The sequence below is a fragment of the Culex pipiens genome, chromosome 3, assembly GCF_016801865.2.
Source record: "Culex pipiens pallens isolate TS chromosome 3, TS_CPP_V2, whole genome shotgun sequence".
NCBI classification, from domain to species: domain Eukaryota; kingdom Metazoa; phylum Arthropoda; class Insecta; order Diptera; family Culicidae; genus Culex; species Culex pipiens.
Window position 1 is genome coordinate 118,151,140 of NC_068939.1, and position 19,399 is coordinate 118,170,538.

Below are 19,399 nucleotides of genomic sequence, written 5' to 3' on the forward strand. Positions count from 1 at the left end.
GACCGCCCCCATCCAGGAGGGAACGCTGGGTTGTCCGCTGGAACCGTACGCTGGCCAGCTGCAGGAACTGCTGCGCTCGTACTTCGCTGAGGAGGATGGGACGCTGCTGCTTTCTTCTTCCTCTTTTCCTGCTCCTCGAGGTAGGACTTCCGCGCGACGCATCCGCGGTAATTACCGGTATGGTTGCCGTCACAGTTGGCGCACTTTATGCGCGCCTTGGTTTGCTCTGCCTTGTCCCCCAAGTCCGCCTTTCGTGGCAGTGCGCACACCTCCGAGAGGTGTGACTCACCGCACTTCACGCAGCGGGGCCGGAGGTTGCAGTTCCGCGAGCCGTGGCCGAATTTCTGGCAACGGTGGCATTGTGCTGCGTCCGACGGGTTCTTTGAGTAGAACCGCCAGTTTACCCAAAAACCGTCCAACGCCTTAGTCCGCCGCAGGTCTTGAAGTTTGACGGTGCCGCGATCGAAGTACAACAGGTACAATGTGTGTGTACCTGTGACTGTTGTCTTCCGCGAGAGGACTTTTATGTCTCGCGGCGTTATTCCGACACCCGAGAGGTGCTCCTTGAGGACGGAGATCGGGCGGTCTTGGTACCCCTGCAAGACGATCTTAACAGCGGTCTTCTGCACGGGGTCGAATGTGTAGAACTTGAAGTTTTTACGCTTCAATTTCTCCACAACCAGGTCGAAGTTCTTTTTGTCAAATGTGAACACTTGCACTGACGATTTACCTATTTTGAGGCAGTACACGAGGCCTTCCAGCTGCTCGTCAACATCGTCCGCCAACGTGTCCAAAACGAAAATTGGTGGTGGTCGTCGTTCCTTTGGAGTAATTACTTTTTTTTGGCGAAATCACTTTCTTCCGTGTACGACCATCGTCGTCGTCGTCGTCGGTAGTGCTACCGTCGGTGTTGTTGTTGTTGCTTTCCTCGTCACTCAGTCTCGCGAACTTGTTACTGGTGGGAATGTTGGCGGATGTTGAAGCGCCATCGGTCGACGGATTGCCGGAAGTAGCTGAACGGAGCCTTATAGGGCTGCGGCCCTGGACACGGTAATTAGGGTGTAATAACTTGGGGTCGAATCCTTTGGCGCACACACTCCCCGGCGCGATGGCGGACGACGCGGCGTTGGTTTGTTTACCTTTTTGCACACGGCCGGTAGACGAACTTCGCGGGTTTTTCGAGGCCGCACTCGAACTGCCACGGCCACGGCCGGCCCTTGGCATGCTGCAGGAGCAAACTCGCGGCTAATCCCGGTAAATTACGGCGAAAAATTTCGAAAAAACAATGGAGCACTGAGCACTTGACTGCTGCTTGCACTCGTGCGTACACGGAGGTGAGGTCACTTTATTTACTTTTGCAATATTGGTAATAAACAAAGCAATATTTTGTGTTCATTTTTACTTTATTTGAGTTTTTTAATGTAAAATACTAATTTTTTAATATGTTTTAAAACTTCCGCTCGAATCAAGTCCGTCCCTGTAATTTCGGCAATTTTGAGGTAATAATGCAGTTTGGTTCGAAATCATGTGAACTATCAAAAAACCCAATAAAATTTTGTACTTTGTTCCAGAAAAACGAAGAAAATCCACCTTTTCGTGAAATTCTAATACGTAGCAATATGGGTGGGACAAATTTGACGGACTAGATTAGAGCGGCAGTAAAAGTACTCAAAATTCAGTAACTCGCAATATGAGTATCAAACAAAGCGAAAGTTTGTATGCATTTTCGTCTATTTGTCTGCAAAATACTTAAATTATTATAAAATACCGTATAAAATTCAAAATTATTAAGTATTAAAAGAATCGAAATTTTGAATGCATGTTCAATTTATTCATCAGTTTTGCAAAATACCTACTAAAAGTTTCACAAATTGCCGTATTTTTTTAAATTGATTTGGGATAAGCATAAAACTTAGCCGAATTTTGCATGTATTTTCACTTAATTATATTTTGTGGAAAATAAAATTCTAATAAAGTGAAAATGCATTGAAAATATCGCCTGTTTTATACCCATATTTCAAGTTATGGAAATTTGACTATTTTGGAAAAGATGCGTTATTTTGTTAATATTTTTTGAGAATTTATACTTTGAAACTTACCGTCATCAGGGGTGATATTGGGTCATACAAAAATGCAGAAATTTGTATGACCCAATGTCACCCCTGATGACGGTACTATATTATCAAAAAACATTTTGTTTTGATTTCCAAAAACGTTACTTAATCCACCATTAGGTGGTTGGTGCCTTCCTCGCATTCATAAAGTGAATACACTACACAGCCTCAAAAAGTGTATAAATAACACTTATTTTTATCAAAATATCTGAGATCCGGCCTCAAAAAAGTGTATTAAAAACACTAAAGTACTTATAACTTTTGATAGGGTTGTCAGATCTTCAATCTTTTGGGCTCGTTTTAAAGGTCTTTTGATTACCTATCCAACGATGGGTCGCATGATAGATCCGGACAACTTTTTCATCAAAATATTTGAGATCCGGCCTCAAAAAAGTGTCTAAATAACACGAAGGTGCTCATAACTTGATGGGGTTGTCAGATCTTCAATTTTTTGAACGCGTTGGAAAGGTCTTTCGAATACCTTTCTAACAATATATAGCATGACGGGTTCTCTTACAAAAACCACCCTTTTTACAATCTTCCGAAGTTTAGCTAAAATCGTTTTTTAGCATAACTTTTGAAGTACTTTTCTAAACTTCATAACATTAACTAGGGTCTTATGGGACCCCAAGACGGATCGAATGAGACCAAAACGGTCCAAATCGGTTCAGCCAGTCCGGAGATAATTTTTTTTTTTTTTTTTTTTTTTTTTTTTTTTTAATTTATATTTATTTTGATTTTTTCTTCCATGTACATTCATTCAGTTAAAATATTATTGAGTGTCCAATCACAATCGATGACTTTTCACCTCAATTTTAAATACTAGCAACTTTCATTTATTCATGAAATATTGTAGCTTTCGCTATTCAGTGATTTCAAATGTAGGAGGTCCTACATGTACAATAGGGAAAAGGGATACCTTAAAACTAACTTATAAACTATATAAAGAGCGGATCAATGCAGCTGAAGACTGCAATGATTTTTGTCGAAATGCATCAATTATCTTATTGGACATAACATCCAAAGTGTCAACTTCGGCTAATTGATGAAGTTCACTGGTGCTGAACCAGGGAGGAAGTTTCAGAATCATTTTCAGAATTTTGTTCTGAATCCTCTGAAGTTTTTTCTTCCTGGTTAAGCAACAGCTTGTCCAGATCGGCACAGCATAAAGCATGGCAGGTCTGAAAATTTGTTTATAAATTAACAGTTTATTCTTGAGACAAAGTCTAGAATTCCTGTTTATAAGTGGATACAAACATTTAATATATTTGTTACATTTAACCTGGATACTTTCAATGTGATCCTTGTAAGTAAGGTTTTTGTCAAAAGCAAGTCCAAGATATTTCACTTGATCCTCCCACTTTAAATTTACCTCATTCATCTTTATAATGTGATGACTTTTTGGTTTAAGAAAATCAGCCCTTGGTTTGTGAGGGAAAATAATAAGTTGAGTTTTTGCAGCATTTGGAGTAATTTTCCATTCTTTCAAATAAGAATTGAAAATATCCAAGCTTTTTTGTAATCTTCTTGTGATGACACGAAGGCTTCTACCTTTGGCGGAGATGCTTGTATCATCAGCAAAAAGTGATTTCTGACATCCTGGGGGCAAATCAGGCAAGTCAGAAGTAAAAATATAGTATAAAATTGGACCCAAAATGCTTCCTTGAGGGACGCCAGCACGTACAGGTAGTTGATCAGATTTGCTGTTCTGATAACATACCTGCAGAGTACGATCCGTCAAATAATTTTGAATAATTTTCACGATGTAAATCGGAAAATTAAACCTTTTCAATTTCGCAATCAAACCTTTATGCCAAACACTGTCAAATGCTTTTTCTATGTCTAGAAGAGCAGCGCCAGTAGAATAGCCCTCAGATTTGTTGCTTCGAATTAAATTTGAAACTCTCAACAACTGATGAGTAGTTGAATGCCCAAGGCGAAATCCAAACTGCTCATCAGCGAATATTGAATTTTCATTAATGTGCGTCATCATTCTATTAAGAATTATTCTTTCGAATAATTTACTAATAGATGAAAGCAAACTAATGGGCCGATAGCTTGAGGCTTCAGCAGGATTTTTATCCGGTTTTAAAATCGGAACTACTTTGGCATTTTTCCAACTACTGGGAAAATATGCCAAATCAAAACATTTGTTGCAAATTTTGACCAAGCTACTTAAAGTTGCTTCAGGTAGTTTTTTAATTAAAATGTAAAAAATGCCATCCTCACCAGGGGCTTTCATATTTTTAAATTTTTTGATAATAGATTTTATTTCATTCAGATCCGTATTAAAAACATCATCTGATGAAAACTGTTGTTCAACAATATTCTGAAATTCTATTGAAATTTGATTTTCAATAGGACTCAGAACATTTAAGTTGAAATTATGAGCACTCTCAAACTGCTGAGCAAGTTTTTGAGCTTTCTCCCCATTAGTTAATAGAATATTATCACCATCTTTTAAAGAAGGGATTGGTTTTTGAGGTTTCTTAAGAACCTTTGAAAGTTTCCAAAAAGGTTTGGAATAAGGTTTAATTTGTTCGACATCTCTTGCGAACTTTTCATTTCGCAGGAGAGTGAATCTGTGGTCAATAACCTTTTGCAAATCTTTTTGAATTCGCTTCAGTGCAGGATCACGAGAACGTTGATACTGTCTTCGGCGAACATTTTTCAGACGAATCAGAAGCTGAAGATCGTCATCAATAATGGGAGTATCAAATTTGACTTGGACTTTAGGAATAGCAATATTCCTAGCATCCAAAATTGCATTAGTTAAAGATTCCAAGGCTGAATCAATATCAGCTTTGGTTTCTATAACAAAATCATGATTTAAATTGTTCTCAATATGATGCTGATACCTGTCCCAATTAGCTTTGTGGTAATTAAACACAGAACTATTGGGTCTGGTAACTGCTTCATGAGAAAGTGAAAAAGTTACTGGAAGGTGATCAGAATCAAAATCAGCATGAGTCACTAAAGGACCACAATACTGACTTTGATTTGTCAAAACCAAATCAATTGTTGATGGATTTCTAACAGAAGAAAAGCAAGTTGGCCCATTCGGGTATAAAACCGAATAAAGACCAGAAGTGCAATCTCTGAATAGAATTTTACCATTGGAATTTACTTTTGAATTATTCCAAGATTGGTGTTTGGCATTAAAATCACCGATGATCAAAAATCGAGATCTATGCCGAGTAAGTTTATTCAAATCCCCTTTGAAATAATTTTTATTTTCCCCAGTGCATTGGAAAGGCAAATATGCAGCTGCAATCATAATTTTCCCAAAAGAAGTTTCAAGTTCAATACCCAAACTTTCAATAACTTTTAACTTAAAGTCACGTAACGTACTATAAGTCATACTACGGTGGATAACTATTGCAACTCCACCGCCATTTCGATTCATTCTGTTATTGGTTATAACTTTATAATCTGGATCACTTTTCAAATAAGTGCCAGTTTTTAAAAATGTTTCGGTTATAACAGCAACATGCACGTTATGAACTCGTAAAAAGTTGAAAAATTCATTTTCTTTCGCTTTTAAAGAGCGAGCATTAAAATTCATAATATTGATGGAATTACTTAGATCCATGATTAAACTTCAGGGTAAGAACAACATCATTCGCAAATTTTAATCCAATCTGGATTGCTTCCATCATGGATGTAGCATTACTCATTGTTTGAATCAAACCAAACAGTGAGTTTTGCAAAAAAGTCATTTTTTCAAACGTAACATCGCCGAGATCAGAAGATCCCAAAGCGTTGCCAGCAGAAAAATTTTCAAATGAAATTTGAGGTACCTGCCCAATTTGAAAATTGGTAGAGGATTTAAAATTCGTGGATGAACCCGAACCCGAAACGACGTTGGCATAAGAAATACCATTAGTGTTACCTAACTTCTCCACGGTAGGGGTATTTCTAGCATTGTTCGAGTGAGACAGCACGAACGTTTGATTTAAAGATGCAGGTACAACCTGACTTTGAGAAAATTTCGGTTTGGATTTCGGCTGATGCTTAGCACGAGAATCCAAAACCTTTTTTCTGATGGGGCAATCCCAGAAATTTGATTTGTGATTTCCACCACAATTTGCACATTTAAATTGAGTGACTTCTTTCACGAGACAATTGTCCTTGTCGTGAGAAGAATCCCCGCAAACCATGCATTTTGGCACCATGGCGCAATGATCAGTACCGTGACCGAATGCCTGGCAACGCCGGCACTGGGTCAGATTCTGGCCATTACCGCCATGTTTCTTAAAATGCTCCCACTTTACCCGTACATGGAACAAAAACTGAACTTTTTCCAAAAGTTTCAAATTGTTGATTTCATTTCTGTTGAAATGAATCAGATAAAATTGTGAAGTCAAACCAAAGCGAGAAATATTCCCATTTGATTTTTTCTTCATTGGTATTACTTGGGATGGGACAAAGCCAAGCAACACCTTAAGTTCGTTTTTGATCTCATCCACCGACAAGTCGTTGGAGAGACCTTTCAGGACCGCCTTGAATGGACGAGCATTCTTGGTCTCATACGTGTAGAAATTGTGTTTGTGGTTTTTCAAATAACCAACAAAAGTTTGGTGATCTTGTAAAGATTCCGTCAACAAGCGACATTCTCCTCTTCGACCAAGCTGGAACGAAACCTTCAAATTGCAAGTTTCCTTGCAATTCTTCAGTTGCGTTCGAAAGCTGGCCAAATCGGAGACGGAAGTCACTACAATTGGCGGAGCCTTTACTCGTTTCTCGACGGCAGAAGGCTCAGTACGAGGAGAAGGATCCTTGTCAACAGTTTCGGATAAAACACCGAAACTGTTTGCCAATGGAATTGGAGGATTGACCTCACTTTCAGAATCAGAATCAGACCTCGGATGAGGCTGTTTTCTTTTTCTGTTTCCGTTAGCCGGTTTAACGTTCAAACGCTTCACCGACGTAACGACCAAATCTTCAGAAGATTTGCGCTTACCTTTGTTTTGACGCATTTTGCAAGCAAAGTTCTCTTAAAAAGATGGCTTCGTTTGTAAAATACAACAAAATTTCAGGTGGGGTTAGTCTTGAAAAGACTGTTTAGAATTTGGGAAAATAACTCAGGTAGTCTTTAAAAAGACTGTGAATTTTTTTTGAAATAACTCTGAGCTTAGGTAGTAAAAAATACCGCAGCTCTAGTGTCCGTTCACCTCGAAGGTTCGCAAGACACTGAAGTCCGGAGATAATCGTGTGCATATTTTTCGGTGCACAGACTTACAGACATGCACACGCACATACATTTGTTTAGGATTTGATTCTGAGTTGATAGGTATACGTGAAGGTGGGTCTACGAGGTCGAATAAAAAAGTTCATTTTTCGAGTGATTTTATAGCCTTTCCTCATTGAGGTGAGGAAGGCAAAAAGGGGCTACGTGGTTTATGGATGGTCCCTTATCGTCGATAATATTAGCACCGATATATCGAAATAACGATAACGATATATTATGGATATCGTTCCGACGATCACGATAGAAGTACAGAGGGGATTCAATTTCAATTCAATTTGTGTTTATTAGAATTTAACATTTCTGCTCCAGGATGTTACATTTGCAATTCAGAGATTTGGAGAACCTTTCAACTGAGATCAATTCATAAGCCTTTACAGGGAGGGTACATGTTTCTAAGTTTAGATTTTGCTAGCTACGTGCTCTTTTAGGGAAAATAAATTTTGAGAAAAAACCCTAGTATAGAGGGGATTCGCTAATTCGAATGGCACTGCATTCGAATGAGCGAATCCAAATTGCTAATTGGAACGACTGACAGCTGTCAAAAGCTTGAAACCACGTGTTCGGAAATTGTGAAAATAATGAAACTTCAACATCAGTTTGATAACTGGTTTTGACGGTTGAGTACTTTTTAATTCGAATACGTTCGAATTAGCGGACGTTCGAATTGCAAAATCCAAATTAACGAAGTCAACTTTGCCCAAGACATCAACCCGATTAGAAAATGTCTTCCCGAGATACAGATTTTTGTATAGACAGCAGCCAAATTTGTATGGAGACTTGTATGAATTAACCAATAATGCTGCTTTTAATATTTCTATTATATTTCCAATGTAATTTTTAACATCATTTCTTTTTCTTCCCCTTCGTCTTCGCGCACCGGGTGTCAATCTTGACCTTCGTTTTCTTCTTCCTACGCCGCCCGCAGCACGTGGTCGTCGGCGATTCGGACTCGTCCATTTCTGCGAACGGAGGAAGCGGAAAATCGCTTCCACAGCCCTTCCCGCACCCTCCGGAAAGAGCGCTGTTCGCCGACATTCGCTCAAACTGATGGCACCGGTGCAGTGGACACTTCCGCGATGGACCCGGCTCGCCATCCTTGTTCATCCGGCTGGATGCGGCCATTCGCAGCATCATGTCGGCGGAACTGTCCTTGGGATGTCGGTGGCGGCATCCGTCCACCGGTTCCTCACCGGCTATTTCTTCGGATATTATGATTGAGTCTGCTCCGGAAGATCTGCGCCGTTCCGGCGTGGTCAATTCCGAGTACATCGACGACGGGAAATTGTACGAGCTGATGGTACTGATTGAGGTTTTCGAGATGGCGTCCTCTTCCGGTTTGACGTGCAGTTGACTCGCTGCGCGAGAATCGCCCATCTGGGTGAAGCTGTCCACACCCGGCGGAACTTCCGGAATGCGCAGAAAGGACTGCGTGCTGATGCTTTTGTCCACGTGATCTTCGGTCGTTTTTGACGACCTGCTGGACCGTCTCGATGAACTACACACACATTGTTCCAGTGTGATCGACGATTTCTCTGGGGTATCGCTGCCGTCCGGGTTGACCTGAAGTTTTCGTTTTAGATCCGTTACGACCTGGCCGAGTTTGGACTTGTCCGGGAAGGACGCGCTCTCGTAATACTTTGAGCAGATTCGGTTGATGTTGGAGTCGGAAAAGTTCCGCGAGGTCACAATCTCCTGCGTCAGCCGGTACAGAAAGCGGGACATTTCGCGGTCTTCAGAGATCCTGTAAGGTGTGGGGTTCATTGAAATGATTTCAAGCTCAAATTGGGCTTAACGAACCGGCTGAAGATCGTCTCCGGTGTAATGCTTGATGTAACTGAGTGATTTCGTGCATTTGGAATTTGTTTGTAACAGTTTGAGCAAACAGCCATTATTGTTTTTGTTGGGTTTTCAAAAATGCCAACTTGTTTCGAACGAGATGACACCGTCGAAGCAACGATATCTTAGATGTCGGGATTTTATCAATGCTTTCTAAATGCATTCTCCACTACACTTGCTGGATGTCAATCAGTTGCCGGTCGTTGAAACGATAGGACGAAACCGCGCCTAATGCCGGCGCAGTGGAAGTGGTGGCGGACCTCATGGCCAAGTTCACGGACATCGGGACATTGGAACGAAGCACATGCTAAAGTGGGAAGCCATTTCTAACACCACATGCTTCGAAACCCACGTGTCACACGGCTTAGAGGCTGGGAGGACTCTTGAAAATATTAGGGTGACACCGATGAGTAGTGGGTACTCATAATGTTTGATTGCGCTGCTCACTAATGATCCGTTTTGAGAATTTGTTAACATTCCAACGCCCAAGGCTCCAAAAAAGTTGGAACGGTAACTTCAACTCGCTTGTTCTCGAACATAACTTAACCAATCAAGATGATTCTTCTTTCCAGTGATTTGTTAGAATGTCTAGATGATCCTAGAACTTTGCAGAACTTAATTTGATCAAATCTGTAATTTTTGCGATCAAAAACATCGTTCCAACTTTTTTTTTTCGCGTGTAAAAAAAAATTCGCCAAAAATTCCGCGGAGGCAGTCGTTTTGAAAAAGGTGGAACGATGTTTTCGGTCGCAGAAATTACAGATTTGATCAAATTAAGTTCTACAAAGTTCTAGGATCATCTAGACATTCTAACAAATCACTGGAAAAAAGAATCACCTTGATTGGTTGAGTTTTGCCCGAGAACCAGCGAGTTGAAGTTACCGTTCCAACTTTTTTGGGAGGCTTGGGCGTCCGTGTAAGTTGGACATGCGTTGGGCGTTCCAGTGTTAATCCAATCATCAAGCTTAAAAGACTCTCACGAGTAGTGACTGATAATGAAATTGTTCCTGTCACTGTAAACAAGAAATTACCCATGTCACTCAGCATTGGAAACATGATCACCCTAACCAAAGGGGAATGTGTCGTCGATGTCATACTATTATAGCATCTACCCATCAGAGAGGTGATGAGAGTTCGACGAAGATGATGAGTGGCGAGAAAAGTGCAAGTGCAATCGAAGGATGAGTCGTCGTCCGGTTCAAACATTGTTGCAAGCGCCAACAAAATATGTTGGCATTGTGTGGAGTCCTGCGACAGGGAGGGGGATTTTCTCACAATCCGTCCTGTCATTGACATTGACGGTATATCGGTCGGACTGGAGGAGCGGGATAAAAAGAAGAAGAGTGCGATGGTGGTGAAAAGAAATAATCCTCTTCAAATCGGTTATGTGTTTGTGTGGGTGTGGGAAAGTGTATCTGTGAATGTGCATCTGGGTGCATTTCCAAAGGTCTTCTAAACCGAATCGAAACCCTGTTGTATTGCATGTTTTTATTTATTTTTCCAGCTTATGGTGGGGAGATTTTGCGGAATTGTCGAAAATAGGATTATTTGTGAGTTCAGTTTTTATAAAAACTTTAAATTAAAACAGGTGATTTAATTTTAGAAACGGATTAAAATTTAAAATAAAAGACTTTTAAGTGGATTTGTCATGCTCTTTCTCCGCCAACACCACTCCACATATATTTTGTGGGGGAATTGGCGGTGGTGCAGGTGCAGGAGGAATATGTTTGATTGCATGAAAACCGTTTATGAGGATTGATTTAGTTTTGCTCGTCCTGCGCTGGAGCTTTTCCCATTTCGAAGTGTTGGTTGTCACATCTCGGAGGGTCAATGCAATTCAATGGATAACAATATTGATGGGTTTTATTTCGAAACACATGGTTTGCGTTTCTAGTTGAAGTGTTGTTATACTATAACATTTAATATTTGTAAAAAATGCAGTTATTTCATTTGATTATAAAATTGTGGGACAATTATCAGTCATAATCTTATTTCTTATTTGTTTTTATTTTCTATTGTTGAATTTTACTCCAATGGTAAATTTTTGACCAATTTTCCATAACCCAATTTGATATTATTTTTTATTTGGAAAAATATGGCCAGAACTATGGGGAAATGTTGACTAATTTCATCATGGATTTTACTTTGGCCATAAATTATGGTCTTTATACCAAAACCTTAAAAAAATAAAAGTTTGAAAATTTTCAAGCTAACCCAATTTGTTGTTAATTTTTTGTTTTGCTATATATGGCCAGAACACGGGATAATTTTTCAAGGACATTGTTTTAGCCATGAAAGAGGGCTTTACATCAAAGCTTTTTTAAAAAGAGAAAAAAAATTAAGTTGATTTTTTTAAATTATCGATATACCCTCCTAAGGAAATCAACACTTTGTTCGAAAATTTTCTAAGTGTCCATAACCCAATTCGTTATAATTTTTTGTTTTACTAAATATGGCATTGAACTATGGGAAAATTTTGTCCAATTATATTAACCCTCTACAACCCAACCCCGCCTTTAGAAGGGCTTCGATTTAAAAAATCGCCAAAAATTTAAAGTTTTAGTTGTTTTATGTGACTTTGCCATTGTTTTCAAAATGTTTTTTTAGGGGTCAGCTTTGGCTGCGTTTTTTACAAACATTTCCTATATTTTAAGTAAAAAGAAGTATTCAGTAATTTTTCTAGTGTCCCAGACAATTACAATTTAAATGATAATGGTGTAATATACATAAGGGCAAGCCTTTTATCAATCAAATTTACAACTTCGATACTTCTAACTAACGTGAAATTTTCCGAGGATTCCGAATATGATAAAATTGATACCAAAAAGTGCCGCTATGGAAGCCTACAGGGCAAAAAACTAACGTTGTAAAAAGTTTGTTATAGAAAAATCGAAAAACTATGAGAAAAACTGCGATTGGTCAAAAAGTTAATACCGTAGGCTTATAGTCCATGAAATTCCCTAACTTTTGACCTATAAGAGTATGGGTGTTGGAAGCTGTTGCAAAAAGATATTAAGGTTTTAAAAAAATCAATTTTTAACAGTAATTTGCAAAAGCTATGAGAAAAAATGTCCCGCCCGTGTGGATCAATCGGACCGCGCAATGGACTCACAATCCAGAGGTCGCCGGTTCGAATCCCGCGGCGGGCGTTCTAAAATTCTTTGTGTAAATATGGGTATTCGGCGCCGTCGCTCCGTGCCATACTTTCATACACTTAGGAGCCCAGGGCGGCGAAGTCCTTGTAGATAAAAAGGAAGACACTAGTGGTTGGTGCTAGCAATGGTGGCCGACAGCTATAAAGTCAACTTCGTTTTTATTATGAGAAAAAAATTTAACCAATCCTGGATGTCTATAGCTCATTTTGAAGTGCTTCAAAAGACCTTCCAAATGCAACTAAGAGAGTTGGAAATGATGAAGTTTTACTGAAATGCGAGTAATTTTAAGATTTTTTTTTTATGTTTTTTGGACTTCAAACTTCAATGCCCGTTTTACCCCACTTCCCTTTGTTGTAGAGGGCTCATATTTGGCATGAGTTCATCTCATGTATAGACAAACAAACGCTGAAAGTTATTGGTTCATGTCTTAATTAAAAGAATCCAACAGTATGTAAAAGTATGTAATGTTTAATCAGATCCATTCAATAATATAAGGGTAATTCTCCGCCAACTCAGCAGTTGCCCCGACCCCTCTTCGATTTACGTGAAACTTTGTCCTAATAGGTAAATTTTGTCCCTGATCACGAATCCAAGGTCCGTTTTTTTGATATCTTGTGACGGAGGGGCGGTACGACCCCTTTGATTTTTGAACATGCCAAAAAAGAGGTGTTTTTCAATAATTTGCAGCCTGAAACGGTGATGAGATAGAAATTTGAAGTCGAAGGGACTTTTATGTAATATTGTACGCCCGATTTGATGGCGTACTCAAAATTCCGAAAAACGTATTTTTCATCGAAAAAAAAAACACTTAAAAAGTTTTAAACACTCTGCCATTTTCCGTTACTCAACTGTAATTTTTTTTGAAACATGTCATTTTCGAATCTACATTGACCCAGAAGGGTTATTTATCTAAAAAAAAAACATTTTAAAAATTCGTGTTTTTTCTAACTTTACAGGGTTATTTTTTAGAGTGTAACAATGTTCTACAAAGTTGTAGAGCTGACAATTACAATTAATTATTACAATTGCCTAATAAACATAAAGGGTGTGCTTGTAAACATCACAAGTTATCGCGATTTTTTGGAAGAGTTGGTCGTCGTTGATCATGGGCGTTTATGGTCACCCGCTACAAATACGGACGTCGAAATAAAGAGAAACGCAAAATCGGGCGTCTAATTTTACATAAAAGTCCCTTTGACACCAAATTTCTATCTCATCACCGTTTCAGGCTGAAAATTATTGAAAAACACCACTTTTTCGCATGTTCAGAAATGAAAGGGGTCGTACCGCCCCTCCTTCACGAGATATCAAAAAACGGACCTCGGATTCGTGATCAGGTACAAAAAAATCGAAGAGGGGTCGGGGCAACTTTTCCCGATTTCGTGTGAGTTTAAATTTAAAATAATCCAACTATTTTTTGGGTCATGCGAATTTCTGAGGAAAATGAATGGTTTTTCCAAGAATCATAATGTTGAAAAAGTATTGAAAGCTCAAGCAAAACAATGTAATTGAACCATTGTCGAAGTGTATACAAGAGTCCTACTCGTTCTTAATGTTAACATCAACTGACGTGAGCAGGATAGAGTCTTTTTTACACTTTGAAATTGGCCCATTTACATTTATGACGCTTAAAAAAATGGGTTTTTACCCTCTGAAACCCAACCCTGCCTCTAGTTGGGCTTCGATCAAGAAATTCAAAAAAAAAAACATTTCTTTTATCATTTTTTGATCTTCATAAGGCATTGGAAAGAAGAACTCTTCAAATTTTGGAAAATTTTAGGGTTGGAAGTTTGACTTGTATTATTATCTTGCTAATGTTTTTAAAATGTTTTTTTTTTCCTCTAGGGTTTAAGCGATTTAAATTAACATTACAAAAGGGCGTAGCTCCAAAACATCACTGTTTACTCGAAATTGAATTCGGATTCGGATTCAGCGGCCAAAATTACTTTAAGAAAGCACACTCTGACCATTAAGACATATGCTAGCAACGTCGTGTAATTAGTAGGCCTTGCTTCTGAATTAAAAAAAAATGGCATATTTTTCTCACAAAAACTCAAATATCTCGGCACTGAAGTGTTGAATTTGCATTTTCTCAGAAGGAAAAATGTTTGCCGTGAAATTTTCTACAAGTTGCATGCATTGGTTTTACTTGAAAAAATGGGCTACCCAAAATTAAATGAGCATTTCTGAAAAAAGTTTGGAAAAAATGCGATTTTTTCGACATAAATCCGCCTGGGAGAGTCCAAAAACTTAAATTTTGTTCCAATATTGATAGTGTATCTTAATCTCTGGACAAAAACCTATCGTTTGAAGATAATACACACCTGATCGAAACAGTTTTTGTATTGATTCCAAGCGATTTTAGAAAATTTGTTCGAAAAAGTTACTTTTTTCAGTAAATCGAAGAGGGGGTGTCTAAGAACACATTGTTCCTAAGATCATAATAGGACAGGCTAGTGTTAAGGCTTTTTTGAATGATCTAAAACATCCCAACAGATATCCACAAAGTTCAAAGTGATGCCAAAGGGTACCAGAAATAACAGAGTCAGATCCACTATCGAAATTTGGTACAATTGTGTTACTGCGGTGGACTTTAAGATCTGTATTCCAGGACCCAGAACAGAACAGAAGAATGTAACTTTATATGCCAATTTATTGTTGGATAATCAAAACTGCTGTTACTAAAATTGTAACTCTGCTTCGAAAAGTTCAGGCCTGAAATGATTAAACAGAAGAATTTTTTATAATCTAGTTGTACGTGCGACTTTAAAACGACACACCCAGTTGGAGCCCCATGGGGAAAATTTCTTTTTTTGCGTTTGCGTCGCCAAAAAATCAGGAACAAAAATTTTGGCAAAATAAATAAATTCACGCTGTTGTGCACATTCCAATCTACGTTGTGGTGAAATTTGGAGTGATTTTGTGACTTTTTGTGAAAACTGGACCAATTTCCGTGAAAATATCCGAAAAACTGAAAATCTATGTTTTTTGCTTTCGCTCGTCATATCTCCGTTGTTTTTCGATAAAAGCCTAGTAAGATTACGTTTAGCTTGTAGCTGACATTCTGAGGAAAACGATGATGTAATACCATTGATACTTTTCTTGTAAATTTTGAAAGTTGGACCTCAGACAAGCTGAAAGTTTTGAAAATTTGGTTGGTTTCCACGTGCCGTGACGCAGCACCAAACATCTCTGCTGGCCATCGCATGCACGAAAGGAAGAAGAAAGTGCAAGAAAACTCCGTTCAATCAGAATTGCCTTGATAACGTGTGAGAATTTGGTGAATTTGCAGGCGGCAAACAAGCGGTCTGTTATCCGGATTGATTTTGGTGATCAATGTGGATCGGGTATTTCGATATGAGGACAATTTTTGAATCGGTCGTGATGCCATAAAGCAGATGAGCCAGCAACAGGGTCGTGCACAGGATTTTCGAAAGGGGAGGGTTTTCTCGAAAGGGGCGCATGGGGTGCTTGTTTAGATTGCGAAAGGGCGCTAACAGTGAATCTTTAATCTCAATAAATAATACTTTGGTATATTTTACATATATTTTGCTGGTTCGAATCCCGAGGCGGACGCTCTAAAATTCTAAGTGTAAATATGGGTATCCGGCGCCGTCGCTCTGTGCCTTACTCAAACAGGGCGGCGAAGTCCTTGTAGTTAAAAAGAAGACAGTGGTTGGTCTAGTACCGGCCGACAGATATAAAGTCAACTTCGTTTTTTTTATATATTTTACATTGGTGCAACAGGAGACTACACTTTTTGAATTGGCGCTGCAAATCGTGTTGAATAGCGCCATGAAGGGGGGGGGGCGTTAATTCGGAGTTCGAGCGAATTTGAGATTTTTGCGCAAATGAGAGTTTTGGCGTAAATCGGAAGAGGGATGGGCCGTTCACTTGTGGAGCGTAAACGGGGTTTTAGTGAAGAAGTAGAGCGTCCAAATTCCCGTCCCGGGAAAAAAATTCCCGGGAATTCCCGGGATTTCCCGTAAAAATATATTTCCCGTTTCCCGGGAAATTTATAAATTTCCCGGGAATTTCCGAATTCATGCGGAAGTATACATTTTATTAATTTTTTGGATCCATATATTTTTTAAGTACTCTAGAAAAAATGAAGAAACACAATTTAATATCAAGATTTATTTCTGATAATATTAGTTTCTGAAGAAACTGGAAATTGACCTTGCTAAATGAAAATAAACTTTTACAATTCAAGTAAACTTTTTAAAACATAATTGGATACAAAATAAAGAATACGAATAGTTTACGTTTTTGTTTACCATGATCAAATTAGATGTAAATTGAATTGGTATAATTAAATATTTCAAATAGGTTTTTGCAAGCAGAACTACTTCAATTCGTTAAAAAAAATCAATTAAGGGTAAAAGAATTATGGAGCATGGATGCAACAATGGGTGTTAGAAGGTTTAACATGAAAAAAAAATCGAAGAGTGGTAGTGGGGACCGTGGTGTAGGGGTAAGCCTTTCACCCAGTCGGCCTGAGTTCGATCCCAGACGGTCCCGGTGGCATTTTTCGAGACGAGATTTGTCTGATCACGCCTTCCGTCGGAAGGGAAGTAAATGTTGGCCCCGGACTAACCTAAAAAAGGTTAGGTCGTTAGCTCAGTCCAGGTGTAGGAGTCGTCTCCCTGGGTCCTGCCTCGGTGGAGTCGCTGGTAGGCAGTTGGACTAACAATCCAAAGGTCGTCAGTTCGAATCCCGGGGTGGATGGAAGCTTAGGTGTAAAAAGAGGTTTGCAATTGCCTCAACAATCAAGCCTTCGGACACCTAGTTTCGAGTAGGAATCTCGCAATCGAGAACGCCAAGGCAATGCTGTAGAGCGAATAATTTGATTTTTTGATTTTTGGTAGTGGGTTGATGACAATTTATCGTATAATTTAAATCATGTTTTCGTTCCATAAAAAAACGTTCAACAGAAGTCAATTATAAACCTGAAAACCAAGAGGAAAAAAAACATTTTAAAATCATTGAAAAACTACTTTGTATTGTTTAAGAGGTTCCCGAAATATGCAAACATGGTTTAAAAACTTGCTTCAAATATTTGAAAACATTGAGTTGTTTGAAGTAAAACAAACACGAGAAGTTAGATTTTTAAAGTAAAACTTAAAAGCTTTACCAATCAAGAGCTGAAATCAGTATATCTTGGTTTAGAAAAGTTATTTGTTATGAAAAAAAAATTCTGAATGATTTTATTCGTTTCAACTTAATGTGCCAGGGCATGCATACCCTCTCAAACTGGTCACAGAGGCAAGTTTTATTTTTTTTTAAGATTGTGGAGTAAGGATTCATTTTACTTACTGTCCAAACTCTTTGATGAAAAAGTACTTTTCAACAAAAAATATAAGAGATCACTTTTTGATTTGTTGTACGATTTGAGCTTATAAATTAGAAAAAAATATACATTTTCTTGTAGTTGTTGCATTTTTACATGCAGTCAAGCTATTAGTTGATCTTTATACTTATTTTAACCGTTAAAGTCGCTGTCCTATTCAATTTTGATGCGAAATATGATTCAGAATCAAGATTAGAGCAATTTTCAATTAGTTTAAAAATTCCCGGGATTTCCCGGGAAATTGGTTGAAAATATCCCGTTTCCCGGGAAATTGCAAACCCTGGGAAATTGGACGCTCTATGAAGAAGTGTAGCAGTAATTGCTCAAAACAAGTTTTCATAAGTTTTCTTTTTTTTATATTGAGAGTAGTTCTCTACGATTTTGCAAAAATTTTTCACGATTTTTAACTTTTTTTTTTTTTATTTGGATGAAACTTTGCCATGCCCATGCATTCTCTATGTCAAAAGAAGCAATTTTGCATCATTCGTTTTTCTATACAAATGTCCATACAATTCTGGGGGCTGGTCATATTAAATTTATATGCAAATGAATGAATTTCTATATCTTCACAAGGGATTATCTGATCGATTTGGTGTCTTGGGCAAAGCAAAAAATCCGATTTTTTATGTTTTAGGGGACTAAAAACGACATCTACGGAACTTTAGTGATGGTGCAAAATCTGGTTTAGGAGATATGATTTTTTTGAAGAAAAAAAAACGAAAAAGTGGACAAAAATAGTTGAAGCAATTTTGTTAACAAAATGTACCGTTTTCAGGTTAAAGCTAATTTTAGGACTGCATTTTCAATTTATTTTGGTTTCTATTCATTTTAAAATAACACTTCTGGAATTTAAAGTACCCCTAAAAAATATTTTTGAAGAGCCAAGAAAAATTTGTACAACTTTCTCTCTGAAACTTTCAAATCGAGCAATTTGTTTCTAAGATAAACAATTTCAAAGAAATCAAATCTATGAACTTGATTTTTTCTAAGTGTTAACCCTCTGCTGCCCATTTTTTTCGATTTTTTTTTAATTTTTCCCTTGTCATTTTGAGCAACTTTTGTTCTACGAAAAACTTTACTTCTCTTGTTTTATGTTGTTTTTGTTTAATTTTTAGTTTTTAGATCTGCATTTATCTTGTTTAGTTGATGTTTGTTTTTTGTAGTATTTGACCTGTTCTAGCACCTAATTTGTGATGTTTTTTACAGCCAATTTTTCATTATTTTTTTTTGTATGTTTTTCATTTTTTTTTTACTGTAGAACAAACCATTATCATTTAAATTTGTTAAAAAATGCTTAGAGGTATAGTCTGAGACAATAGAAAAAAAAGTACCGAAAATATTAGTGAAAAACACAGCCAAGAAAAACAATCATTTTTTAAAACATTAGTAAAGTCACATAAAACAAGTCACACGTTCTACCCTAATTTTTTTTCAAATTTTAAGAGTTTTTCTTTCCATTGCTTTTTAAAGGTCGAAATTTGTTAAAAAATTGATTTTTGGCGAATTATTAGATCGAACCCCGTCTAGAGGTGGGGTTGGAATGTAGCTGGATAAACTGAATGTGTTCAACTGATCATAACTCGGAAACTACTGGTCCGATTTTCAATCGACTTTTCTTTGCATTCCCTATGTCAAAAGAAGCAATTTTGCATCATTTGTTTTTCCATACAAGTCTCCATACAATTTTGAGGGC

The 19,399-nt window shown here is 37.9% G+C and overlaps 2 protein-coding genes across 3 annotated transcripts in view; both read right to left on the reverse strand.

Moving 5' to 3' along the window:
- LOC120417916 (neuropeptide SIFamide receptor-like) overlaps positions 1–19,399 on the reverse strand; it is a 248,126-nt gene that overhangs the window by 4,595 nt on the left and 224,132 nt on the right. The gene's annotated exons all lie outside the window — the stretch shown is intronic.
- LOC120417880 (uncharacterized) lies at positions 8,170–9,328 on the reverse strand. The gene is made up of 2 exons (XM_039580102.2): positions 9,163–9,328; positions 8,170–9,106 (listed from the first exon to the last, which is right to left on the reverse strand). The coding sequence occupies exons 1-2, from the start codon at positions 9,252–9,254 to the stop codon at positions 8,209–8,211; spliced, it is 990 nt and encodes a 329-aa protein (XP_039436036.1). The 5' UTR covers positions 9,255–9,328; the 3' UTR covers positions 8,170–8,208.

Coding starts and splice junctions, on each gene's coding strand:
- LOC120417880 (XM_039580102.2), bottom strand. CDS start 9,254: ATGGCTGTTTGCTCAAACTGTTACAAACAAATTCCAAATGCACGAAAT. Junction 9,107..9,162: donor CCGGAGACGATCTTCAGCCG/GTTCGTTAAGCC, acceptor CACACCTTACAG/GATCTCTGAAGACCGCGAAA.